The 24254-nt window shown below is 48.8% G+C and overlaps 1 protein-coding gene across 2 annotated transcripts; it reads left to right on the top strand.

The window, feature by feature from the left end:
* The first annotated feature begins 184 nt into the window (after positions 1 to 184).
* LOC149370102 (protein arginine N-methyltransferase 1-like) lies at positions 185 to 21593 on the top strand. Of its 2 annotated transcripts, XM_089559949.1 has the most exons (9): positions 200 to 258; positions 2161 to 2199; positions 10691 to 10999; positions 11560 to 11637; positions 16439 to 16645; positions 17930 to 18017; positions 18218 to 18484; positions 19288 to 19409; positions 20727 to 21593. In XM_089559949.1, the coding sequence occupies exons 1-9, from the start codon at positions 232 to 234 to the stop codon at positions 20808 to 20810; spliced, it is 1221 nt and encodes a 406-aa protein (XP_089416075.1). In that variant the 5' UTR covers positions 200 to 231; the 3' UTR covers positions 20811 to 21593. The 2 variants fall into 2 exon arrangements, with proteins under 2 accessions (XP_089416085.1, XP_089416075.1); XM_089559959.1 differs by lacking the exon at positions 2161 to 2199 and having other exon boundaries at positions 185 to 258.
* Positions 21594 to 24254: the final 2661 nt, after the last annotated feature.

The raw sequence follows: 24254 nt of genomic DNA, 5'->3' as shown, positions 1-24254 counted from the left end.
GGAGACGCCAGCGACCTAGAAACTATGGCTAGGGACGTTTCAAAATTTTGCGACGCCATTTTTACCTAATTTTGCAACAAAAAGTACCCAGAAATGTACCTAAACAAACGCCATTTTGTTATGACGTCATTAAAAGTCACGTGACATGAGGATCGTCTTCCTCCATTTAGCCTTACGCCAAGCCAGCTAGCCGGCTTCCTAGCGCTAACCACGTGGGAAGCTTTATTGCAAATGGACGCTATGGCGGAGCAAATGGACGTGAGTCGCTCTTTTGTCTCCTATCACATATCTCTTTCGTGGGGAATAATCGCTTCTGCGACAACGTATTAGTGCGCAGTGACTTGCAGTGAACATTTCTTGTGACGCCTGCCGTGTTTTACTGCCTTCAGCCGGTATAGACCCCGTGGTTGCATCTCGCGGGGAATCTCGGCGCGAATGAATGATTGTGTCAAAGGGTCGGCTTTGCGGGTAGCGCACTGCCGCTGATCGCGTGTTCATCATGCCGGCTTTTCTAGAAAAATGCGTTTCAGCGCGGCCAAGTAGCCTCCGCGTTGGGCAGCGGAAGCCCGCCGCCGCGATTGTTTCAAGTGCCGAGGCGACTTCTTTGTTTCGTCGCCGGCTCGAGAGAAGCCGGCATTTCGCCTCGGTCTGCTGCCGCGGCTCGCCGCACATTCAGGTGGGCGATTCCGAGTGCGTTTAAGAACACCGCTCGGCTTTGTGTGGCGTCGTTGTGATGTGTAGCAGTGGGTTCTTTTTTTTAAGCCGACGCCGGCGTAGTTGGGTTAGCCGCGCCTTGCTTCCTCGTGGTCGCTCACGAGGCTGTCATATCGGTCTAGCCTGTAGCGTGGTTGCTCGCGGCCGTTGACCCGTCGCTTTTGGCGCGCCGTGGCATAAATAGTCGTTTATTTTGCCCAGCGAGGGCTTGTATTTGACAGCTTAATTTAAATGCGTCCTTTTTAAAACATTTTTTTACTCGTTCGAGTTGCGATTCCCGGACTTGTTGCGGATCCCGGACAAGACTAGTGCTATAATTTCTGTCGATGAAGTATTGCCGCTCCCCCCGTTAATGACGAGCACGTCGAAGCAGTTTGGGAAAGCACAGCAGGATTTGGTCGGCGACGACCAATTTTAACTTTCCTCATTTCGCGGCAATTGTGATGACGCACGTGTGCTTGCGAGTGGGATGTCCAGGCATTCAGCCAGGTGCACATTCAGGGTGCCAAATCATAATTAAACCTCCTCGTTCTGCTGTCACATTCTGCACATAACTCATTTTAGAGGCACACATTGACATTGCCTTTACACTCAGTGGCTGAGCATGGAAAGAAAAGGCTTCCCGTAAAGAGGCCTACACATTAGCTTCCTACTTTGTGGTGCTTTCTTTTTGCCTTTGGCCACGCAAGGCAAACCCGACCTGCAGACACAAACCAGCTCAACCTCAGCCAGCCCCTAGCATTAATCATTTTGGCAGACAGGAAGCCTCTGGCCGTTGTGGGTTACGAGTTCCATGCAGCCATCGTTGCTAGCCCTAGACAGGCTACAACACAGCCTCTTAGTGTGCCCGTTTGGAACTGAGGATTTGGGAATCTGACAAAGCTGTGCTTTGGGTGCTCTTTGGATTGTTGTGGGAAATGTTTGTTTTTACACCATGTGCTGGTGCTGCGTTGTACCACAGTGAAGGGTAAGGCTGCAGAATTTCCCAAGGCACTGTGCAGTCACCAGCAGTGGTCGTTAACTACCACCATACTGTTGCAGAGTTCTGTGCCAATGCGGCTTTGGTTTTGTAGCTTATGATTGATCGGCTCTCGTTTGCGTAACAGTCAGTTTCTAGCATTGTCGTTAAGAGTGCTGTAGTCAGATACAAGCCAAGCAAAAAAGTGGCTCTTCCCCGTCAAAAGACCCTTTTCTAGCCAATAGCATCGGCCGATTCTTGTGAACCTGCATTGTCACGCCACTCACTGCTTTGTCCGGATACTTGTGGTAACAGGGTTATGAGAATCGGCCGGCACCATTGGTTGGAGCGGGGTCCTTTGACGGGGAAAAGTCTCTTGTTTCTTGAGTTGTCTCTGACTATAGTAAGGAGAAAGTGCTAGGCGCAGCCCAGTGCTGTGCTTGCTGCAACTGGGTGCGCACACTAAGCCCCTTGCTTGCTCTTTCTAGGAGATGCGATTAGGCTCCGACTCAGTGAACGGCCCTCAGGTGAGCCTGCTCTTCTAGACAGCCTCCTCGCGTTAGCTGAACCGTTGTTTGGCCACAGGGCTCTGCAGTTGGGCATAGGTGGTTTGCACTCTGAAATAAGTGTCTCAGGTTTGTTGTATCCATTGCATCCTCTGTGATGTGAGGAAATATGCACATTTGCTGGCCATGTCGAGCAAATTTATTGCTATGGTCATTGTGTAAAGACATGCAAGCACTTGGGGAAATGACTGCCAGTGAAACTACCGAGACCTAAAAATTTCTAGACCAAGAGGTGAAAATTCCATTCAGACCAAGTCGAGTAACTTTATAAACACACCTGTGTAAGCGCTTTGCATACATTCAGGGATTCAGTGTGGTTTTTCATATAACTAGGAGCTTCAAGAAAATGCTTGCGGAGAGGAAGGCTGCCCATCGCATTGAAATGGTGGTTGCTGGGGTACTTCAGTAGAGTTAGTTCTTGGGCTAGTTGGTATACTTGATTTGAACTCATAGTTTTTCAGCGCAACGGCGCACGGCCAAAGAAAAGAAGCAGAAGCTTATCCAAGTTGTGCTAGGGTACATTGCTGTACAGTTGCAGCTGGTGTTGAGAGGCTCACTTGTCGACTAATAGTGATCAATAAGTGGATTTGTTGGAAAATGTTGGGGCAGGTTGAAATCTGCTTCCATACAGTGTCTTGAATACCTAGCTGCACCAGTGTTTGGGCTATAGCCGGATACAAGTGAAGAACAAAGTGGCTTTTCTCGTAAAAGGACCCCTTTCCAGGCAATGGCATTGGCCATTTGTCTTGAAACTGCTAGCGTGAAAGTGCAGTGGGGACTATCCCCTTTCATCTGCCACTTCATACACTCTTGAGCTATCAGGCTCATGAGTATTGGCTGCCGCCGTTGGCTGGAAGGTGGTCCTCTGACGGAGAAAAGCTGCTTCTTTCTTGAGTTGTATCCGACTATAGTTGGTTGTGCATTATAGGATTGTAAAACCTCTAAAAAAGATAAGGACATAGAAAGACACACACACAGCGTGTCCATCCTTTGAGCGGTTTTACAATCCATACCTCAGCAGAAGGGTATTGTGGTTGTAAGTATTGAAAACAATAAGTAGGGTGGGATTCACATCAGAGCTCTTTGATATTGCTGTCTGATATTGCCTCTGCTAAGAAAATTCAGTTTCCATACTAGCTTGGCCGCTGTTAGCAACTTTGCACATGGCAAATGGTAGGCTTCCTCTGGCACATGTAAGCTTCTTTGAGGAAGAAGATGAGTGAAATGTCAAAAAGCCCTAAAGAAAAGAACCCAGTTTGGGTTCACTAATGCGTACACTTTGAGCTACATAAACTCCATTGCATTGTATCTTGGCGCCTACCTGGTAGCCAGTAAACAGACCTAGCTGTTCAAGGTGGTGGCAGTAGGTAAGTTTGCATCACAGTTCCAAGGGTGCACTGTGTCAGCACACTGGTCAAAGAAACTGTCCTGTGCTTTCTTGTTTGTGTGCAGTCGGGTTGGAATTCTGGATTGAAAAGCACCTGGGTAACAGTTGGTTTCAAATGGAGCACAGAGTTCCAAAGGCTAGACTGCGCTAATAGTGAATGGCAATCTTTAATTTGTTTTAGTTCTCACGCACAAATAGTTTTCACAGTTAAAAATGATTCCACATTTCTAAAATCAAAATATATGCATGGTTGACTCTGAAACCGGTGAAAAAAAAGGAAACAAATAATCAAGAAGCATGCAGAATGTTGCTTTTCCAATTGCCGCCGATGAAGTACCTTGCGACTGCTTCCAGTACTGACTCAATACTTCATTAGGTATGGCCATGCTAGATCTTTGCTGGCCTGGCTGTTAGAGCTGTAGCAGCTCAAGAATCTTGATCTGCTGATCGTGTGTATTGAATGCTACTCAGAAACAGTAATTCTTAATGATTTTATGTTAACGCTGGATCACCTTTGAGAGCATGGGCTCAGCAAGGTCATACTAGTTATTAATTTGTTGTGCTGAGCCTGTGAAAGCACTGAAACACACGGGCATTGCGAATGCTAGCAACCGAGTTGTTGATTGTCCTGCAAGGCTATGAATGAGAATCGCTAAAGTATAGAATTTTGGAGCCCGTATAGGCATCACGTCAGGGTGATGTGCACAAGTGCAACACTGTTGCGTTATCGATGAATATGTTCAAGTTGTGCTCATGGCCTTGCACCATTCACGTGCTACTTTGCTGGTCTTTTCCACAAGCCTGTCGTGCTCTGACAGCGCTACAGCTGGCTGCTTGACTGATGCAAGCATCGTTTGAGATGCAGCTGGCACCTAGAGTTATTGATCAATTCGCTCTCGCCCTACCATAAGCTTGCCGTCCCGGTTAGCTCAGTTGGTAGAGCGACTGCTCCGGTGTAGCGGTGGTCCCGGGTTCAAACCCCAGACCAGGACGAATTTTTCTTTAACTATGAAGTTTCTGAGAAAGCTGTATAGCTTTCCTTTGTGGCCGTATGGCTGCGCTTGGGTGGATGCCAATGAGAAATTACTCCCTTATTATATGAAAGCACTTGCTAGTTTGCTCTGTTTTGGACTTGTGATGAAATCATATTGTGTCTGGTCTCGTAGAATATACTGCCAAAGCCCATTTGACAGGGAACTACTTGTACAAGGTTTTCTCTGCAGCTACATTTTAAAGATACACTGAAGGCAATTTGATGTTGGCCTGTATTGATAGATTACTGTGTTATAGTAGCCAGGAGGCTGCTTTCATTGAAAACTGAGCTCCGAGAGAAGACCAAAAGATCAAATGCAGGTATCTCTGCCACAGACATTTTCACGAGCAAACTGTGACATGTGAGAATCACGTGAGCCCAGGCTACACTCATTCACTTCCAAATCATGGAGCCATGGATCATGGAGCATGGAGCCGTTCTTTGATAATGAGATCACTTGTTTGGGTCAAGTGGCGGGTAAAAAAAAAAGTTGCACTTGTAAATCCATTCTTCTTAACAATAAATGCGTCTTTTGCTGCTTATTACTAAGAACCATTAGTTAGAGTTGCCCTCGGTGTCTCTTTAATGTTGAAATAGTACTGTGATGGGTGCGAAAAATTTAAACTGTTCTCTACTCTTCCCTGAGCGACCGGCAGAGTGTGTGGTAATACCAGGAATGCTCCAAAGAGGGCTGGCTTGTTATCCCAATCCATACCGAAGTATGCTAACTTTGGGGCAGGACTAGGCACTGTGGGGGAAAAAAAAAACGCACACGACACAAAAAAAAATTCAGGGAGCATTTGGCTCTCTAAAGTGCGGCAAGGCGAAAGCCTTTCCTGGCGCACTGTTTCGCATTGACTGTGAGACTGTTTGTGCTGTACTAGTGCTTTATTTGACTACACAATTTGACTACCCATTGCAACTACACACTTTGACTGCTTTAGCACGACTCTCTCTCTGCTTCGATGAGTTCGGTTGCATCCATGGCTCTGTTCTCAGTAATGAGGTATGTAATGTGGTCGCCCACGGATGCCTTACGCCCCCTTTTGGAGCAGACGACAGCTAATAAAAAATATTTGTCTGCTCCAAAAGGCATACCTCGGCACCAATAGAGGTGGCTCAGTCACACTCACACTCACGGCCACTCGCACTCGCAACCACTAACTCACATTCCCACTCATGACCACTCGCTCTCACAACCACTCACTCGCATTCACACTCATGTCCACTCACAACCGCTCACTCATATTCGCACTCATGTCCACTCACACTCACAACCACTCACTCACACTCATGACCACTCACACTCGCAACTCACTCACACTCATGTCCACTCACTCACACTCATGTCCGCTCACTCTCATTCATGTTCACTTACTCTTTATTTGTTTGCTAACAACGGAGGCGAGGAGAGATTTACTGTCGCATCCGACAGCCCTGAGTCGCAAAGATGGGGTGCTGAGCCTTCCAGGCTTTGTCGGGCTATTTGACCAATTTCCACAGTTTCACTGCTCAATGGAAGTGGTCACTGATCACGCCTATTCCATGCACTGAATGGTACGCACGTGCGCTCCCGGGCTTGCTGCTGAGACGATGAGTGCCTGTTCAGCATCAGCTAAGATGCTTAGACAAGTTTTTGAACGGTGTCCATAAGCGTGCGCAGGGTTCTCCATGAAAATGAGCCATGTTTCAGCGCAGTACCCCCCGCCCCTACACCCAATCTCTCACCTAGGGTCCTTACGGCCAGAACAGAGCGCAAAGGTGAGGAATGATTATAGAACATTTATTTCCATGCGATGTAATTTCAAAATATACTGGAATGAAGAAGATGACTCGGCAACGCCACCAACGACGCCTAGGGTGCCTCGATGCGCGCCCGCTCTCCGCGGAGAGCGGGCGCACATCGAGGCACCCTAACGACGACGAAGCGATAGCGCCGCCCGGTGAAGGCTCGTGCTGGAGAACTGCCGCTTGTGTGCCGGGCTCACGCCTCGCTGGTTCCTAGACGACTTGCGCCCGGGTCTTCGTCGCCGGCGCTTCAACGTGCCAATAAACCACTCTACATACAAATTATTATTCAGCAAAAATTTTTATTTTAATCTGTAACATCGGCGGAGGAATATATGATACAGAGAGGATAAGCCGCTGGTTCCTTCACACTCAAAATGTGAACGAAGGGAGGGGAAAGGCTCAGGGTGCTTGCCAGCGTTTCCACAAGAGGTCCTGTCTTCATCCTGACTGAGACAGCCCTCTTGTTGAGACTTTCGGCTGCCTTGTTCACCACGTGAGTACCGGCAGAGGAAGACACACTGCGTCGCTGAAGTATCAATGTAACATCGCGCTTCCAGAGTAGTTTTCATTCTCTCTAAACCCCAGCAAATTTGACAGATTTGTTTTTTGTTACTGTCACAGCAAAAAAGAACGCAACATCATGAGTCTTCAGCCACTAAAATACCTGATTGGCCATAGCACTGCACTGTAAACAATGACGGAACAGGTCCGACACAGTAAATGTATGAGGCAGACTTGGCGATTCGGGGGCTTAGACGATTGAGGGGGGCACACCTCCCTCCCTCGTGAGCGCACCTATGACGGTGTCTAAGTAAAATAATTAGTTTGTCTTTACAATAGTCTTGGATGGTGTCTAATTACCAATATTTGGTCTTGCTTGACAATGACGTTCCGTTACTCTGCATGAACACATTGGAGTCAAGTGTTAACTATGAATTTTTTTCGCGACATGGAAAATGTAGTGTGTCTTTCAAACGACCGAGTGATTTCCTCACGGAAAGGAAAATGGCTGGAATGGGCCGCAAGTAGAGGATTTCCTCGCGTAATAGCGATGCTAGGGGGAGTTGTCATTAGCAATCCATTTACAAAACCTCCTAAGCTACTATGTGTGACCGACTGTGGACATTTCTGCATTGCACATAATCCCTGTTTGAAGGAGGTTTTGCAAACCAGCGCGATGTATTTGAGGCTAGTGCGTGCGGAGACCACGTGCGCATCCGCGTGGTGATAGGGGGTGCTTACATTGCACCACATTATTCTTCAACGTCGTTCGCGGAAGAATGCGCCTGCAGCTAACTTGTGAGCCATTTTGTAGCGCACGCCCTTCTGAAACTAAATGACTTTACTGGGAAAAAGCGCTATCCAGAAGTTCTCAGAGGAAATCGTAGTATCCGGTTCAAAGGATGCCTCATGCTGTTCAGATGTCAGTGTGGGTAGGATTGCTGAAATCGATGCGTGCAAACAGAAGCTAATCAACTTACTTCACTAAAAACACGAAAAATAAACAAAATTGCATTTCACAAGCACATTTCGATTTCACTCTCCCAGTGACAAAGCTTAGGCGCCAACTAGGTCAGGTTTTCGCGTCGGTCCGGCCCAATCAAGAAATTACGGCCACAGCAGAGCTCTGCAATGCACACACCTGGGCAGAGAAAAAAACCTGAGTCCACTGCAGCACTCGACATCCCATTTTACGGTAGTTATTGCCAAGAAGCGAACAGTCGTTGTTTCAGCCGTAAGCATCGTAACGCTTGATGAGATCGAGCCGTGCGGGTAGCGTGGCAAGATACACCTGTCTATGATTTTCAGTACTGGCAATGCGAAATTCGATAAAGGATTTCACAAAACTTGTAGCGGCTCATTGCATCCGCGAAGGGTCTGCGCCCGTGCCAATGGTGAACTACAAATGCAACGAAAGATTGCCATTCCTGTGCCAACGGAATCCTCTGCTTCGGTTGTCCAAAGACACGAGCAGGCTGCCTTATGCTGCCTTGAGCGCACTCAGTAGTGAATATTTGCTTCCCTCAGCTGTCAACATGAAAATATCTAAGCGGGTATCGTCGTCGCGAAACATACGCGACCGTCTTCGGTGTCACGTCCACCAACCACTCACATCCACTCATTGCCACTCACGTCCACTCACAACCACTCATTGCCACTCATGTCCACTCACATCCACTCATCAAACATGTCCACTCACCACTCACCTCTACTCACGCTCACATCCACTCACTCGCACTCACACTCATCTCCGCTTGCACTCACATCAACTCACTCACACTCACACTCATGGCCACCCATGCTGACATCCACTCACTCGCACTCACACTCACGTCTACTCAAACTCACGACCACTCACTCACACTCACACTCACAGACGTGAGTGTGAGTGTGAGTGAGGCGATATGAGTGCACTCATGAGTGAGTGTGCCGACCTATGCCAAAAGGGGGCGTCAGGCACTCGTGGAGGCTAACAAAGAGGGTTCAGCTTAAGTTAAGGACAACGCAGCGAGCTATGGAAAGAAAAATGATAGGTGTAACGTTAAGAGATCGGAAGCGGGCGGAGTGGGTGAGAGAAAAAACGCGCGTTAATGATATCCTAGTTGAAATCAAGAGGAAGAAGTGGGCTTGGGCAGGGCATGTAATGCGAAGGTAAGATAACCGCTGGTCCTTAAAGGGTCACTGACCAGGGTCCGGACATTTTTGAAAAACAAGCCCACTGCATAGATGAGGCATCGAAGATAACCTCTGCAAAATACTAGAGCCATGCGCACCCCGAAAAGCTGCGAAAATTCAAATCAAAGCCCGCTCGTTCTTTCCTTCAACAAAAACGGCCCGCCCCACTACTCTGAACCCCGTTGACGTCATGGGGGGTTACTTTCGCTAAAGGCACTCCATTGGTGCATCGTTCTGACTGCCGGGAGAAGGTTGGGCGTAGCCTTGGCGTCGCGTCGTCTGCACAACGCTTTCCACAGTGCCTTCTGTTCTGGCTCATGCCTACAAGCCTGCATGAAGGAACAACAACAACAAAAAAAAACTGCGGAGGGAGCGTACCGCGACAGCCTTGAACCCTAGCCATAAAAAGTAAAAAATAGTAAAACTGAGGGAGTTGGAGTTGGTTGGATCACGTCACGAGACGCTGTGCGTGCGCGCTCCCTTCTCAGTTTTTTTTCTTCTATGCAAGCCCCCCAAAACAAGGTTTTAATTACTAGTGCAGCAGAGCATTTCCCTCGCTCGCCCACTTGACCGCTCCGCACACGCACCGCTTATCCTTCGTGCATCTTGTGTACGCCTTGACTGCAATGAATGACATGGGCTTGGAGCGGAGAAGAGGCACAAACACACAGAACACGAACACGCATGGAGAAAAGCAAACGGGCGGTTGCCGGGTCCGCGCTTCGCCGTGTGTTTCGAGCACAACCGACTTCCGCCCCTCCGCTCGTGAAACGGTGGGGAGGCCTAAAAAAAAAAAATGAAAAGGTGGCTTGCTAACTGGGAATGACAAACAGATGTATGAAAGGATGCGCTCGCTGACAAGTCTAGGTGGTTGAGCCGATCGCGCCTCTATCGTTCAGTGTGCGCGCCCGCAGCCCCCCTCCCCCCCCCCCCCTCCCCTCGAACAGACCCAGCAGCAAAAACCAAGAAAAGCATTCTATTCAAGGCGGGGCCATGACGTAGCCCTGTGACGCACTCCACAGACATCACGCCTCCGGCTTACATCGGAGAAGGAAGGGGTGATTTTGCCTTGCCGAGCCTACTCGACGAGGAGCGGGAGAGAAAAATTTCGAGGAGGGAACGGAAGGAGAGGAGGCTCGCCCAAAGAGAGGTAGAGAGTGTTTGCTACCCGGGGGTGGGCAGGGGCCCTTTAAGGGTAACGGAGTGGATTCCAAGAGAAGACAAACGTAGCAGGGGGCGGCAAAAAATTAGGTGGGCGGGTGAGATTAAGAAATTTGCGGGAATACGGTGGCCGCGGCTGGCGAAGGACAGGGTTAATTGGGGAGACATGGGAGAGGCCTTTGCCCTGCAGTGGGCGCAGTCAGGCTGATGATAATGATGATGAGGCACTCTTGGGTGACCTCATAACTTCGAGTCCGTGCACTCTGATGTCATAACCATTTCGACCAACCGAAAAGCGTGACTCCTATGCTGACAACATTCTGTCAACAGCGATGTGGCATTAAAGGCTTTCGCCATAATAGCGGAGCGCCGTATTGAGACTCGGCTGGTTGTGCCCTGTGCAGGTCACCCCCCACAAGGCTGAGCAGAACCACGTGGGCGAGTGTGAGTCTGCGCCGGCTGCCCCGGGCTGTAGCAGTGGGGGCGGCGGTGGGGAGGCTGGAGCCTCTGGTGGCGGCCCCGTGTACTGCTGGCGGTGCCAGAAGGAGATGACGGGCCTCACCACCTTCCTGCCCGAGGAGATGACCTCCAAGGACTACTACTTCGACTCGTACGCCCACTTCGGCATCCACGAGGAGATGCTCAAGGACGAGGTGCGCACGGCCACCTACCGCAACTCCATGTACCACAACAAGCACCTCTTCAAGGGAAAGGTGAGAGGACTCGCACGAGGGGAACACTTCGGGCTCTGCTGACCGGCGGCGAGTGCAGTTGCGGTAGGCAGCTACAGTCTACTCTTAATTCAGGATTGAAGGCGATCATTTCGGGCGCTAGCTGACGTGTTGCGAGTGCAGTTGTGCTAGGCAGCTACAGTCGACTCCTGGTTAAAAATTGAAGGTGGCAGAATTTATTTTAATTAACATAAGCAGACTAATTTAGCAGCCTTTATTTAAACACTGCAGCCCTTGTCAGTGCTGTCACCGTAAAAAGCAGTTCCGTGGTAAGCAAAAATGGCACTGCTGAGTGTGCTAACTTGTTCAGCCTGCTAAGGATCACTCGTCTTACTGGAGTCAAAAAATGCTGAGCCCAGTAGTATCCTATGAATGCTGAGTCATTACGAGCTGCTGTCCTATTTATTTGCCATGTCATCGTTTTGCCTGTTCTCGGCCTTTGCTTCTTTCCCTGAGCCTGCAAGTGTTCGTGCACTTCTGAGCACTACCGCCAGTGCAGTGGCCTTGAGTGTCAGTGCCAACCGTGCTGCGGTGTGATGCAGGTGGTGCTGGACGTCGGCTGTGGCACGGGCATCCTCAGCATGTTTGCAGCCAAGGCAGGCGCTGCCAAGGTGTTCGGGGTGAGTGAAAAGCGTCCCTCCCGTCAGTAGCACTCTTCCGTTGTGCCTCTGTTGTGGCTGGAGAATCAATCCAGTATTCCATTGGACTTGCAGAAGGGCAGCACCAAGCACTCGCTTTTGTGCACACGCAGTAGCCGGCCAATTGTTTGGACTCTTGGGGTGTCAGGAAGTTAAATATTCGGAGTTTTTTCGACCAGGTGAAGTTGTGAGTGGGAATTGCTGTCACAACTAACCAGTGCCACGTAAAGCGCCATCTTAATTTAAACAGAGTGAATTGGACTGATTGGCTTGGGTAGGCTTGCTATTTGTTCCTCATTATTGCCGCTCATATTAATGACATGCCCTTTATTGCCATTGAAGTGGCCTTCAAGGAAAAGCGTGCAATTGCTTTGAAAATGGGACAGGGGCAGCCGTCACCGCGACTTAGACGGCATGGGGCAGATGAGGGGATGGAGGTGCAGTCAGAGGCACTCACTTCCGTTTGGTTTTTTTCTGTGGATTTCTTCTGTCTTTGTGACTGTGTTCTTGCAACATGGGAGTCACATGTCCCAATGTTGGTGATGTGAGCTGGTGCAGGCTAGTGAAGTGTGGATATGGCAAAAGCATGGCTCTGGCTGAAATACATACCGTATTTACTCGCATAATAGGCGCACTTTTTTTCCAGAAAATCCGGCTCAAAGTTCGGGGTGCGCCTATTACGCGGGGTAAAATTTCCGGAAATATTTCGACTCGCAAAATTGAACACACCGCGTAAACGCACTCGTGTACGGGCCGCACCCCGTTTTCGCGAAGAAAATGTTTAAAAAAAAAAAAGGTCCATGTAAGGGCCGCACCGAAACTTTCGGAATGCACATGCCGAGGTCTCCGCGATCGGATCGGCTCCGGCTGCGCGCAACGGGCGCTTGATCGCGGAGGCCACACACGCGCACAGGAGCTTCCAGACGCCGCCCCAAGGCCAAGCTCATCATCATCATCGTTTTCCTCCGCCGCGAGCTTTCGCTATCTATATCGCCATCAGCATCTCCAGCTCGTTTTTTTTTGTTGTTGTTGTTGTTGTTGCTGTCAAGTGCCGGGATTTGCGGTAGCGCGATAGTTATCGTGGTTTATGGCTTTGCCGCGGAGCATTGATGTTTTAGCTCGACGGGCAAGCACCTTAACAGCTACACGGCTGGGAGTTTGCTCTCGAACGCGGCAAGCGTGCGGCAGGTCGGAAAATACGACGTGGCCGAGAAGTGCGGCAGTTGCGAATGCGGCGTCCCTAAATTCTCGTACGCGACTCCAAGCGCCAAGGTTTTCGCGGGCCTAAGTCGGGAACGTTTCCGGCTGGAGATGAAGCTTTCCAAACAGACGTTTAAAGTGAGCATCCCTGAAAACTGTGTGCGGCTGTTCTACGCGATGTCGTTGTACGTGCTGTGGGTCCGCAGCAGCTGCGACGACAGCAGCACTAGTAGGGACTAGTAGTTAGTTCAGCAAAAACTTTGTTAAAATAAAGATTGGGAAGCGGGGGGTGGCGAGGCGTCGGCTTGCAATCGTGTAAATACAGTATATTGCTCACAGTGCCAAGTTCGGGGTGCGCCTATTATGCGCGGAAATAAGAAAATCTGATTTTTCGCGCCCTAACTAGGGGTGCGCCTATTATGCGAGTGCGCCTATTACGCGAGTAAATACGGTATTATTATTGCTTGCAAACGGAAAGTGGGAAATGGCAAAAATCGCGATTTTTCAAGCCGGATTTTTTATGCATTTGCAGGAATGTGATATTTATTGAAGTTTACAAAATTTTCGGAGTGTTCGATTATTTGGACCACTCTTCAGGTCTCCCCAAATCTGAAAAGTTAGTCTGAGACTGTATGTGCAGTTGCTACAACCGGGTCACGCTGGCTGCCCGTGTGTCAGTAGAGCAGAACCTCGTCAATACAGACTTCAGACTAAAGTGTAGTTTCAATTTAAATGTGTTTTTGTGGTATCCCTGTCTCAGCCGCCATCGATGCATGATCGTATTGGCTGGGAGCTTCAACAGCAAGTCGCTTATTACACACCTTGTGGTAAATGCGTATCATTTCCACCGTTAGCCACACTTACCAATGTGTCCCACTTGTCCTGGCAGCCTGGCTGGTGCCTTGCTGTGCTGCCCTTTTGCACATTAAACCAGAGGCTCACGATAACGGTGGTGACTCCTGTGTGCGTAACCCTGTCGCATGGGCAGTCAGAGTGCCTGCCCGTTGATTTAGTGGCAATTGAATTGTTTTCGAGAGCCATCCATGGACAATAATTTTTTCAACAGCGCATGCTACACAAGGACACAAGACGAGGAAAGACACACACGAGCGCTGAACTGCAACTTTATTTGGGAAAAGGCGCCAACCTCTACATATATACCCTCAAGGAACCGCCCACTAGGGTAAAACCTAAAATCACTGCACGTGTCAAGTCACAAGCTTGACACGTGCTTGACAAGCTTGACTTGTGGCTTGACACGTGCAGTGATTTTAGGTTTTACCCTAGTGGGCGGTTCCTTGAGGGTATATATGTAGAGGTTGGCGCCTTTTCCCAAATAAAGTTGCAGTTCAGCGCTCGTGTGTGTCTTTCCTCGTCTTGTGTCCTTGTGTAGCATGCGCTGTTGAAAAAAATTATTATGAATAACCAACTAGCCCGTGAGCTTACCCTGTTCCATGGACAGCGCCAGTGGTCATCGAGAAATGTGTATGGAGTCCTGATAGGTGCCGTTGGCTGCAGCAGGCTAAGCTGGTTTCAACGAAGACGTTGAGAATGAGGTAGAGCAAAGCAAGCAGCACATATTATTTGGAAAGCGGCCTAGCAAGCCATTTGAACTTCCGTGATTTCATACGCAGCAGCAGTTGGCTGGCAAAATCTAAAGCCTTCTATGACACAAAAGGAGTCGCGATGCAAGAATGACCGAGGAAGAATCTAGCGGGCAGTTGCTTCACTTTTTTTTGAAGCCGGCTCCAGAGTTCGCCAGAGACTCCCAGTAGATCTCGCAAAAGCGCATGAGTTCCAGCATACTTTTTGGCATGCAGTTTTCTTTCCTCCATGTTTGCGCATCATGTCGATTGCATCAAAAGTTTGCTTCATGTCGGTCTACCCTGGAGAGGGCTGAAGAAGTATCTTCTGGGTTGAAGAACAAAAGCTAGGAGCAGGTCCAACAAGGTGAAGCTTTGCTGGAACAAGGGAATTTCAGCCTTGCTGATTCACTTCGCGAATTTGATGAATTTGCAGAAAATTTCCAGGAAGCATTGAATTGCGTTGAATGCCGGGGGGACATATTTAATGACAATGAGGCAGCACACGTGTTTTTGGAGCGACAAGCTCCACTTCGCGCATGCAAAGCTGAAGGTCAAATGGCACTTGGCTGTGACATCATACCACGTGACTTGCAGCATCTGTTACCGCTCGTTCTGCCGCCCTGACAGCTGGCTCTCGCCAGTTGTGTCACGTGACTAACCATGCGATTCATTCTTGCTGAATAAAGGTCAGTGCTTGCCACCTAGACACTGCCGACATGTAGCCAGAACTGGCCACTGGGACGAGTTCTTCGACTGAGCATTGGAGATGCCGGGCTGCTGCTAGCGATCCCTACGACAGAGAGCATCTAGAAGCTGCGTTGGCTAGAGATAAGTCGAGAAAGTGTGCTCATCTAGTTGATGATGCCGATGAAGAACGGGAGGTATGTCTGGAGAAGCAGTGGCACAGGCAACAGGAGTATCTCGAGCGGAAAAGGCTGCCAACGTCCCCTTGTCGACACCGGCCACTGGTTCGGTTGCCTTTTGCTTCGTATAACTTGGCTCAGCCGAGCTGAGCCATTTTTTTAAGCATGAAATGCTTTTAGCTCCCATTGTCGGCAGTGTGGTTACGTCACGCCGAGACCGGGAGCCAACATCTGGGCACTGAATTCCACTCATCCGGGCACTGAAATCCACTCATCTGGGCACTGAATTCTACTCATCCGGGCTCTGAAACGAGAACATCCGGGCACCGTACGAGATTTAACTCTCTAAGCCCTCCTACGGGACCGGCATACAAGTGCCGGTTGCTCTCCAAACGAGTCACAAAAAATAACTGCTGCAAGTGTCTTCTCAATGTTCAGCAAGATATATCACTCGAGCTGTGCATTTGATAATGCACGGAATTATAATTTCCGATTTCTAATAACGCGTGCGAAAAGCACATAAATGCCACGATACACTTCGTTATCATACGTGATCTCTTAGGGGCTTCGCGCTTGCACCTCGCTTGAGGTGTGCCTGCGCAGCGCTGTAGCAGAGGACACGAAGCTCCTGCCCCGGGCCCCTGTGCGCCTGCGCGGCTTTGCTTCGATGCGCGAACGCGCCGGATCCGCTGGCGCTCCGCGGAGCGCGGCCACGCGGAGCTGTGTTCGCACTTAGAGTGGACCACCCTGTACATTCTTGTCAGGCCTGCGTCTCGTCGTGTCCGCGTACGCTTCTGCATCGTCCTGGATTTCAATGCCGCCACCGTCACAGCTGCTTAAGCCGAGCAATGGAGTCTGTGTGAGGCCCGTAAACATTTCATGCTTACTCTACTCTCGGTTACGGGAGAGGCGCAATTTTTTTTTTCTTGATAAGAACTCCGAGATACATTGGGACTAGAAGGGAAATGTAATGCATTGCGAAAGGAAGTATTGTGAAAGGGAAGAGAGAGGTGGAACGGAACCCAGAGGCAAATGCAAACAAAAACAATTGTAGGGGTTTGTGGTGGCTAGCAAGAATATACCCGCTGTAATGCTTGTTTGTGGCTGACGTGTGTGTATGCGTTTGACTTGCAGATTGAGTGCTCGGGTGTGGTGGAGCATGCGGAGCGCATAGTGCGGGAGAACGGCCTCGCGAACGTGGTGTCCATTGTCAAGGGCAAAGTTGAAGAGGTGACACTGCCTGTCGAGAAAGTCGACATCATCATCTCTGAGTGGATGGGCTACTGCCTCTTCTACGAGTCCATGCTCGACACCGTGCTGTACGCCCGCGACAAGTGGCTGGTAAGCCGCCATTACTGGGATTTTTTTTCCTCTACTCTTTCCCATTTCCTACCTTCATTTCTTTGACAGTGCTGGGACTGGATGCAGATTATTATCCGTTGTTTTTAAATGAATGGCACAGAAATGTCATTGGCCGCTGGCAATAGCAGGATGCTGTCATGAAGCAACACTCATGCTGTTTCATGTTCTCTTTGATGATGTTCGTGCCAGTTCTTTTGTTGACAGAACACACCTGCAGCAGCTGATGATACTTTTGTGGTCACTTCATTTTGAGAGGACTTTGGTGTGCTACAGGGGTGGCAGTGTCATGCTGCCTGCATGGCAGTGCTTTTTAGGAGTGCAGTTGTGGATCTGAACCTTTTTATTTCTCCTATTCTGTGAGAAATTGATTATTGAGAAATCTCATTTGCAGTGTCTGTCATTTCAGTTCCTTCTTTTTCCTGGTAAAAATAGTGGCACATGCATGCGCTACACAAGAGGCCTCATTGTTGCCAAAATGTCCATCAAGCAAGTTGTAGTGTTTTAGTTGAAGAGAGCAGTCGGAAATAGTGAAACCAAAAGTGTTCTGGTGATGCAGATGCTGTAGTGCTCCACTGGGTGTCTCCAACAGCCTGTTGTTGCTGCGTCAGCTTGCTGTCTTTTGTGCAAGAATTATGCGAGGCTTGAAAGGCAGGATGAAAGAAAGTGACAGCCAGTGTCGGGCGTCTCAGAAATATGTGGTGCGAAGTCTACTGCGTTTTCTTAAGTACGATGAATCTTGATTATAGAATCACGGTTGACACGAATTCGTTAAATTTCCTGGCTGAAGTGTACTGTGTGCAGTGTGCCTAATTTTGGGTGTTCCGAACATTCTCCTGCACTGCTACGGATGATACGAATGCGTGAGCTGTGGCCTCACCTCTGAGCGGTGAGCGGTGCCGCCACTGCCAGCCGTGCAGTGCGCACCGTGAGCAGTGAGCGGTGATATGCGACTGTAAATAAATCCCAGCTGTAAACAGATCTGCATGAATGCATTTGCGATGCTTCTGCCTGTGTATTTCGTTTGTTTTGGTTGGTACGAACTTTGGGCACTGCAAATATTTTCCACAACTCCTCAGATTTGTATCCTTGAGATTCTACGTGCCTCTGATTGTGCATGTCCTCTGAGCAGTTTGCTTGTCTCTGCTTTGGTTTGTGCACGCAGTCTTACTATGGTGTGCCATATCTGCTTGACCACTTTACACAGCAGAGGATGTGTTCTGAAGTACAAGTGAAATGATCGCATGTACGTGTGCCCTGTTCCAGAAACCTGGTGGCCTGATGTTCCCCGACCGGGCCACTCTGTTCCTCTGCGCCATAGAGGACCGCCAGTACAAGGATGAAAAGATCAATTGTGAGCTTCCTTTATACATTTCCAGCACCATGTTCAGATGCGATTTTTAGGTCATGCAATATTAACTGGCTACTTGCTCTGCCACTTCTTTTATCCTAAAATTTCCCTTCACCTTTATGACTTTTAGTCAACAAGGCTTTACTTGCAAAGAGGGTTTCCGGTGTCCTGAGGCTCTGCTCGTCTCCCCTTTGCACCTGCAGGGTGGGACAGTGTGTACGGCTTCAACATGAGCTGCATCCGCAAGGTGGCCATATCTGAGCCCCTGGTGGATGTTGTGGACCCCAAGCAGGTGGTCACCAACGCTTGCCTCCTCAAGGAGGTGGACCTGTACACAGTGCGGGTGGAGGACCTTTCATTCACCTCACCCTTCCACCTGCAAGTGCGCCGCGATGACTACATCCAGGCCTTCGTCACATTCTTCAACGTCGAGTTCACCAAGTGCCACAAGCGCACGGGATTTTCTACCGGTGAGCCTGCTTGCCTCTGCTGTCCGTTTCATACATAGCAGGCAACGCTGCGGAGGTTGCTGAAGAAGTGCGTCCGCGAAACCATATTACACCGCTACGTATCGTTCGTTCTTCTCAACTCCGGTCATTGTTTTGAAGAATACAAAGAGCGGTATAAAACGATGTGGTAGCATTGAAAATGATGGTTGAAGCTGTGAGGCGCTCAGTGTTCGGGCTCTCTGGCCATAATTTTCACGGAGTGTGAACTACTTTTTGGGCACGGATTGAGTAGGGGCGATTCACCCTACCAACCGCGTATCATACCACCACGTGTACTTTTTGCTTCTCGAAATCTCGAGTTGCAGGACAAAAATGTGGCAAGAGGTAAAACGAAGTCCAGGAGGTGCCAGTCACGGCACTTAAGATTTGTCGCTACGAAATATGTTTGTGTTCGCTTTGGTTGTATGGCGAACTACTTTTTGCGTGCGGACTTAGCCTTTGTAGACAGGCTTGCTAGCTTTGGCAGCGTTGCCTGCTATGTATGAAACGGAGTATAGGACTTTGCAGATCTCCTCGTTTGCTACTCACAGTCCGCACAGACTTTGTGTCGTCATAGCAGCATGTCAAGGGGCCTTGTAATCTGTTTCTAATTCTAGTTGTTTTTTATGGTCAAACTTTCATGTGCCTTCCTGAAATTGCAGTAGGTGTGAGCATGCTTCGTTAAGTTGCGCTACATAGCGCTGTTGACTGCACTTCTTTTGCTAGGTGTAGGTGTAGTTGCGCTGTGCTTGGCTTCCACTGACCAGCAGTGTCTTTGCTTGCAGCCCCTGAGGCAGCGTACACCCACTGGAAGCAGACTGTGTTCTACTTCGACGACTACATGACAGTCAAGAAGGGCGAAGAGATCTGTGGTGTGTTCAGCATGAAGCCCAACCCCAAGAACAAGGTACAGGTCTCATTCATTTGGCAAGCATGTGGGGTTTTAATTTGGGGGGATAAATACGTTTTCCCCTGTTTAAGGGGGGACCCTGGTCTTGAAAAAAAAATTTATTAATCTAGATATAGTAATGAAATTTTCAGGCCACATGTATTTTTGTGTGCTGATTTTAGATATGTCATTTAATTTTGTGTAAAACAATTCCTTGAGCACTTATGCAATTTTTATGCAAGTCTTATGGGGAGAGCATATAAGAAAATTTGCTGCAGGAAACTCGCTGAAATGCATGCCATTGGGCTCTCTTGACACCAAGGAATGCAATAAGGGTAAAATTATCATCCTGGCTATCATAGAACTTGAGTTACAGGGTACTGAAGCTGCCACTTCACAAACAGGAATACACACTTTTCTTCTCATTTCTGAAGCGACAACTTCAAAACTCTAACTCAAGTTCTATGATAGCCAGGATGATAATTTTACCCTTATTGCATTCATTGGTGTCAAGAGAACCCAATGGCATGCATTTCAGCGAGTTTCCTGCAGCAAATTTTCTGCAAAACTTTTCCCAAAATACTTGCATAAAATTGCACAAGTGCTCAAGGAATTGTTTTACACGAAATTAAATGACATATCCAGAATCAGCGCACAAAACTACATGTGGCCTGGAAATTTCATAACTGTGACTTCATTAATAAAAATTTTTTTCCAAAGACCAGGGTCCCCCGTTTAACTGCGGCCGAGACAATTCAAAGCTGCCGGACCTCACCCCGTGATCGCGTACGCTACTGAGTGCACGCCAACCATGGCGGGCTTTGCTCTCTGGGAACAAAGGAACGACACTCTGGCTGACACCAACAGGCATTTATTGCTACAACAACAGTAACACCAGCTAGCAACAAAATGCACTAAGTAATCGAGGATGTCCGACTCACCAGCAAGGTTATGAGCGAATGTTCGCCCACGCTAGGGCAGGGGATACTCCGTGGCCAGGCAGGACGAGATGCGGGAGAACGTTCCTCCCCACGAGGCTTGATGGCAGGGGTCACGAGCAATAATGGCAAGACGTGATGAACACGTGATGAACAACACGACAGCCATGCGACCAAGGCCGTTTAGTTGGTTGCCGTGGTTGACGGCCGACAGACACCCCTGGCCAGAGTGGAGTGAACCAGTGGGCCGTCGTGCTTCACTGGCCGGGGCAGGTCAACTGCGTGGGTAGTTCGAATGAAACGTTGCCCGATTTCCCTGGCATTTTCTGTCATTGAAATACACACGAGTGTTATTGTACCACAGCGTTTGCTGAGACGGGATTTTCTTGTTTTACAGCGGGATCTGGACTTCAGCATAGACATTGACTTCAAGGGTGACCTGTCGGAGCTGTGCGAGAGCTTTTCGTACCGGATGCGCTGATGCTGATCACAGCAGAGGCTCTGCCAGCAGCAGCAGCGGGGAGGGGGACCTACCTCGGGGGAAGGGGGGGCCTGCACTGTGCCACCAGAGGGAAACACTAAAGCAACATCCTCACCATCCATTCTTTCTTCGGTCCCCATTTCTGTGGCCAGACGTGGGCCACCAATTTTTCTGTATTGCCTGCGCGTGTGCTGGTATACACGCAATCTGGCACCAGTACGGTGGCCGGTTCGGGCGCTTCTGCCATGCTGCCGTGGAAGCGTGTGCGTCTCGGTCTTTTTACCACATTTTTGTTTTAGTCTCGTGTGCATACCATTTGGCTGCAGCTGAGGAAAAAAGCCTGGCATAGGGCATTTATATAACTAGTCGGTCTGGGGATTGCAGAGGGGTTGAGAGCAAGCAGAATGCAGGATGATTACGCCTGACACTTGATGAATTTTGAAGCAGTACGTGCGTCCACCGGGCAGAGCAGACCTTTTTTTTTTCCCTTTTGCTTGCCAATCTATTACTTACAGCTGTCAAAGGCTGGGCGGAAACAAATGGCACTCACGCTAGCGTGAATTTCTGTTTGTTGTTCCTCCTTTTCTTTTTCGTTGTGTTCTGCAGGTTGTGTGCGTGTGTGCTTCCAATAAACAGGTGTGCACAGAGTCCATGTGGCTTGTGTTGAAGCCTGCCTGAAGTGTGGTGGTCCTGCTGGCCCGACTGTAGCCCGAGGCACGAGGAATTTGGTCATGATGAACTGGCTTCACAAGTTTGACAGTAATAAAGGAAGAAACCGCTAAATATGGCGTGTGTTGTCAGGGCTCTTTTGGGGACCTTGAATATGGGTTCCTAGAGGTGCGACAAGCAAGATGTACTACGGTGCCCCTGCCCTGTGGCTACCTTGCAAGCTGACAAGGTGGGCTCTGATCCAAGAGTACGTGGATATAAATTGCGTTTTTAAGTGATGCGACTATGTCAATGATTTGCAAGGCATTTGGCTTGCTAGCAACATAGTAAGGCGGGGACGCGGGGTGTCATCGCATAAAGGTAGGTTTTAGAAAGCATTGTATTTTGGTATTTATAAAGTTTCTGTATTCTCATCCCTAAAAATTGGAGAGGACACTAAGCTTTGCCTAAGGGTATGATGCGATAGTGTAGTAGGTTAGGCTTTCCATTCTGAGCAGTTGGACACCTTTGAATGTATTCATTTTTTTTCCAGTTTCAATCGATCATGTACACACTAAATTTTCTTGATTGGCTTCTTCAATCAGTAACGTTTCATTCTGACTCTTTGAAGCCCCTTTTTCCATTTTTTTTAAATTTCTTTAATCAGTTACACTGATTTCATTAAATCTTCATACCAATCACTTATCTAGAAATAACCACGATACGATTTTTTTACGCAGCCCCCGATTATAGGTCGCTAGCCCTGCGGCGAGCTAGGCTCGAACTTGACCGTCGCTCGCACCTGCGTATACAAATTGATGGGAGGCTGTTGGTTCGATTCTTTCATTTAGATATTGACTACAGATAACCCTGCTTCTACAAAACGCATTTAAAGAACTCTTACTGGCCAATATTGGTGAACCGGCAATATCGCAACGTTATTAGAGTCCATTTCATAGCCCCTTTAACTAGTAAGTTTATGCTGCACTAAACGCTGAATCGTATGACACCATCCGGAACATTCTGCGGCAAATGGTTGGCATGATGCAATTTCTTTTACGCATCCCCCTATTATTTCCGACACACGGTGCCGACTACGACGACGGCTTTTCGTTCTGTCGCGTAAAATTTTTCCAAAAGCAGCCCAGAAGTGAATAGAAAATGTTTTTTGGTTACCGCAGGTAGCAAAAAACTCGAAATCGTCTCCGGACAAAGTTTCGTTTTCGCGATGCGCTGCCTGCTATCAGGATAACGAAAAACATTTGTCACGTACTTCCCCTGTCGTCGGTCCATCGTCGGTTGCTTCTTGCGGGGAACCGAAGGGGCACCGAACCGAACGTGGGAAGAACTCTGCAGGCAACTTCCCGGCCAGTCATCCTTTTAAGAAGAGCAACGCAGCGAGCTAGAAAGGAAAATGATAGGTGTAACGTTAAGAGATCGGAAGAGGGCGGAGCGGGTGAGGGAACAAACGCGGGTTAATGACATCCTGGTCGAAATCAAGAGGAAGAAATGGGCTGGGGCAGGGCATGTAACGAGAAGACAAGATGACCGGTGGTCCTTAAGGGTAACGGAGTGGATTACAAGGGGAGGCAAGCGTAGCAGGGGCGGCAGAAAGTTAGGTGGGAGGATGAGATTAAGAAGTTTGCGGGGATACGGTGGCGGCAACTGGCAAAGGACAGGGTTAATTGGAGAGGCCTTAGTCCTGCAGTGGGCGCAGTCAGGCTGATGATAAGTGAAGTAGTGCTTCGCACTAAAAAGCATGCAGGATTGAGTAAACAAAAAGGACAGAGATGTAAGAAGGCCCCCACAGCCAAAAGCACTAATCATTAAAGTCCTGGTGCATTCTGATTCACATGAACTGCTTGTGCAACTGAGCGCCAGTTTTCTGTCTCCAAAGTATATTTGACCCTACTGCCCTGCTTGCAGAAATCGTAGCATTAAAATATCTTCACGGGTTTTCATCCGGTTCGTTGTACCGTTTTGTAGCGAGAGCTACATTACGCGCAAGTCTCGCCGTTTCGCCGTGGCGGCAACGTGACCTTGGCCGTTGCCTAGCAACCGCCGCAGCTGGCGGCCGTAGGCGGCCGCCGCTCGCCGTGCCATCTGGCGTGACGTCACACGAGGAACCGGTGCCGCGGCCTGCCGGCGAAACCGAGTTGTAATAGCTGTGCGCATGCACCGTAGGAGGAGGGGGGTTGGTGCAGCTGTATATATACAGAAGGCGGCTCGGTGTAGCCGTCGGTAGATATGGATAGTGAATCGGAGAGACTGAAAGCAGCCAGGCTTCAACTACAAGACGAAGAACCACAAATAAAATAAATGCGTCACACTTTGCTGCATAACAAATGTCCAGTCTTTAATACAGCCGCAATTAGGCGCAACGGGGGGATAACAACCAAAGCTAAACATTGGACGTAGCCGGAGAGAAACCAAGCTAAACGACAGGGTGTAATCAAGCCTAACCGCACTCTTGCTACGTATATCCTGGCCTAGCTGAACTAAGCCGCTGCCATTTTTCTTTTATAAATTATTTAGTCAGTGATTTTGCTACATTTCTGAATTGCTCTCATTTTTTTTGCTCTGTCACTAATCTAACGTGACGACAAAGAGAGCATTGTGTAGAAGAAAACCAGGCTGATAAAAATATTTGGAGAAATTCACTGTATCAACCATTTCTTTGGGTAAACTTGGAATGGCTGCGACAAAGAAGGCATTGTGTAGAAGAAAATAAGGCTGATAAAAATATTTGGAGAAAGTCACTGTATCAACAATTTCTTTGGGTAAACTTGGCTCCTA

This window comes from Amblyomma mixtum, chromosome 1 (genome assembly GCF_055824585.1).
Source record: "Amblyomma mixtum isolate Tamu chromosome 1, ASM5582458v1, whole genome shotgun sequence".
NCBI classification, from domain to species: Eukaryota; Metazoa; Arthropoda; class Arachnida; order Ixodida; family Ixodidae; genus Amblyomma; species Amblyomma mixtum.
The sequence above is the reverse complement of the archived record's forward strand: the minus strand, read 5'-3'. Positions and strand labels throughout refer to the sequence as shown.

Coding starts and splice junctions, on each gene's coding strand:
- LOC149370102 (XM_089559949.1), top strand. CDS start 232: ATGGACGCTATGGCGGAGCAAATGGAC. Junction 11,638..16,438: donor GCGCTGCCAAGGTGTTCGGG/GTGAGTGAAAAG, acceptor TTTGACTTGCAG/ATTGAGTGCTCGGGTGTGGT. Junction 18,485..19,287: donor GCGCACGGGATTTTCTACCG/GTGAGCCTGCTT, acceptor CTTTGCTTGCAG/CCCCTGAGGCAGCGTACACC.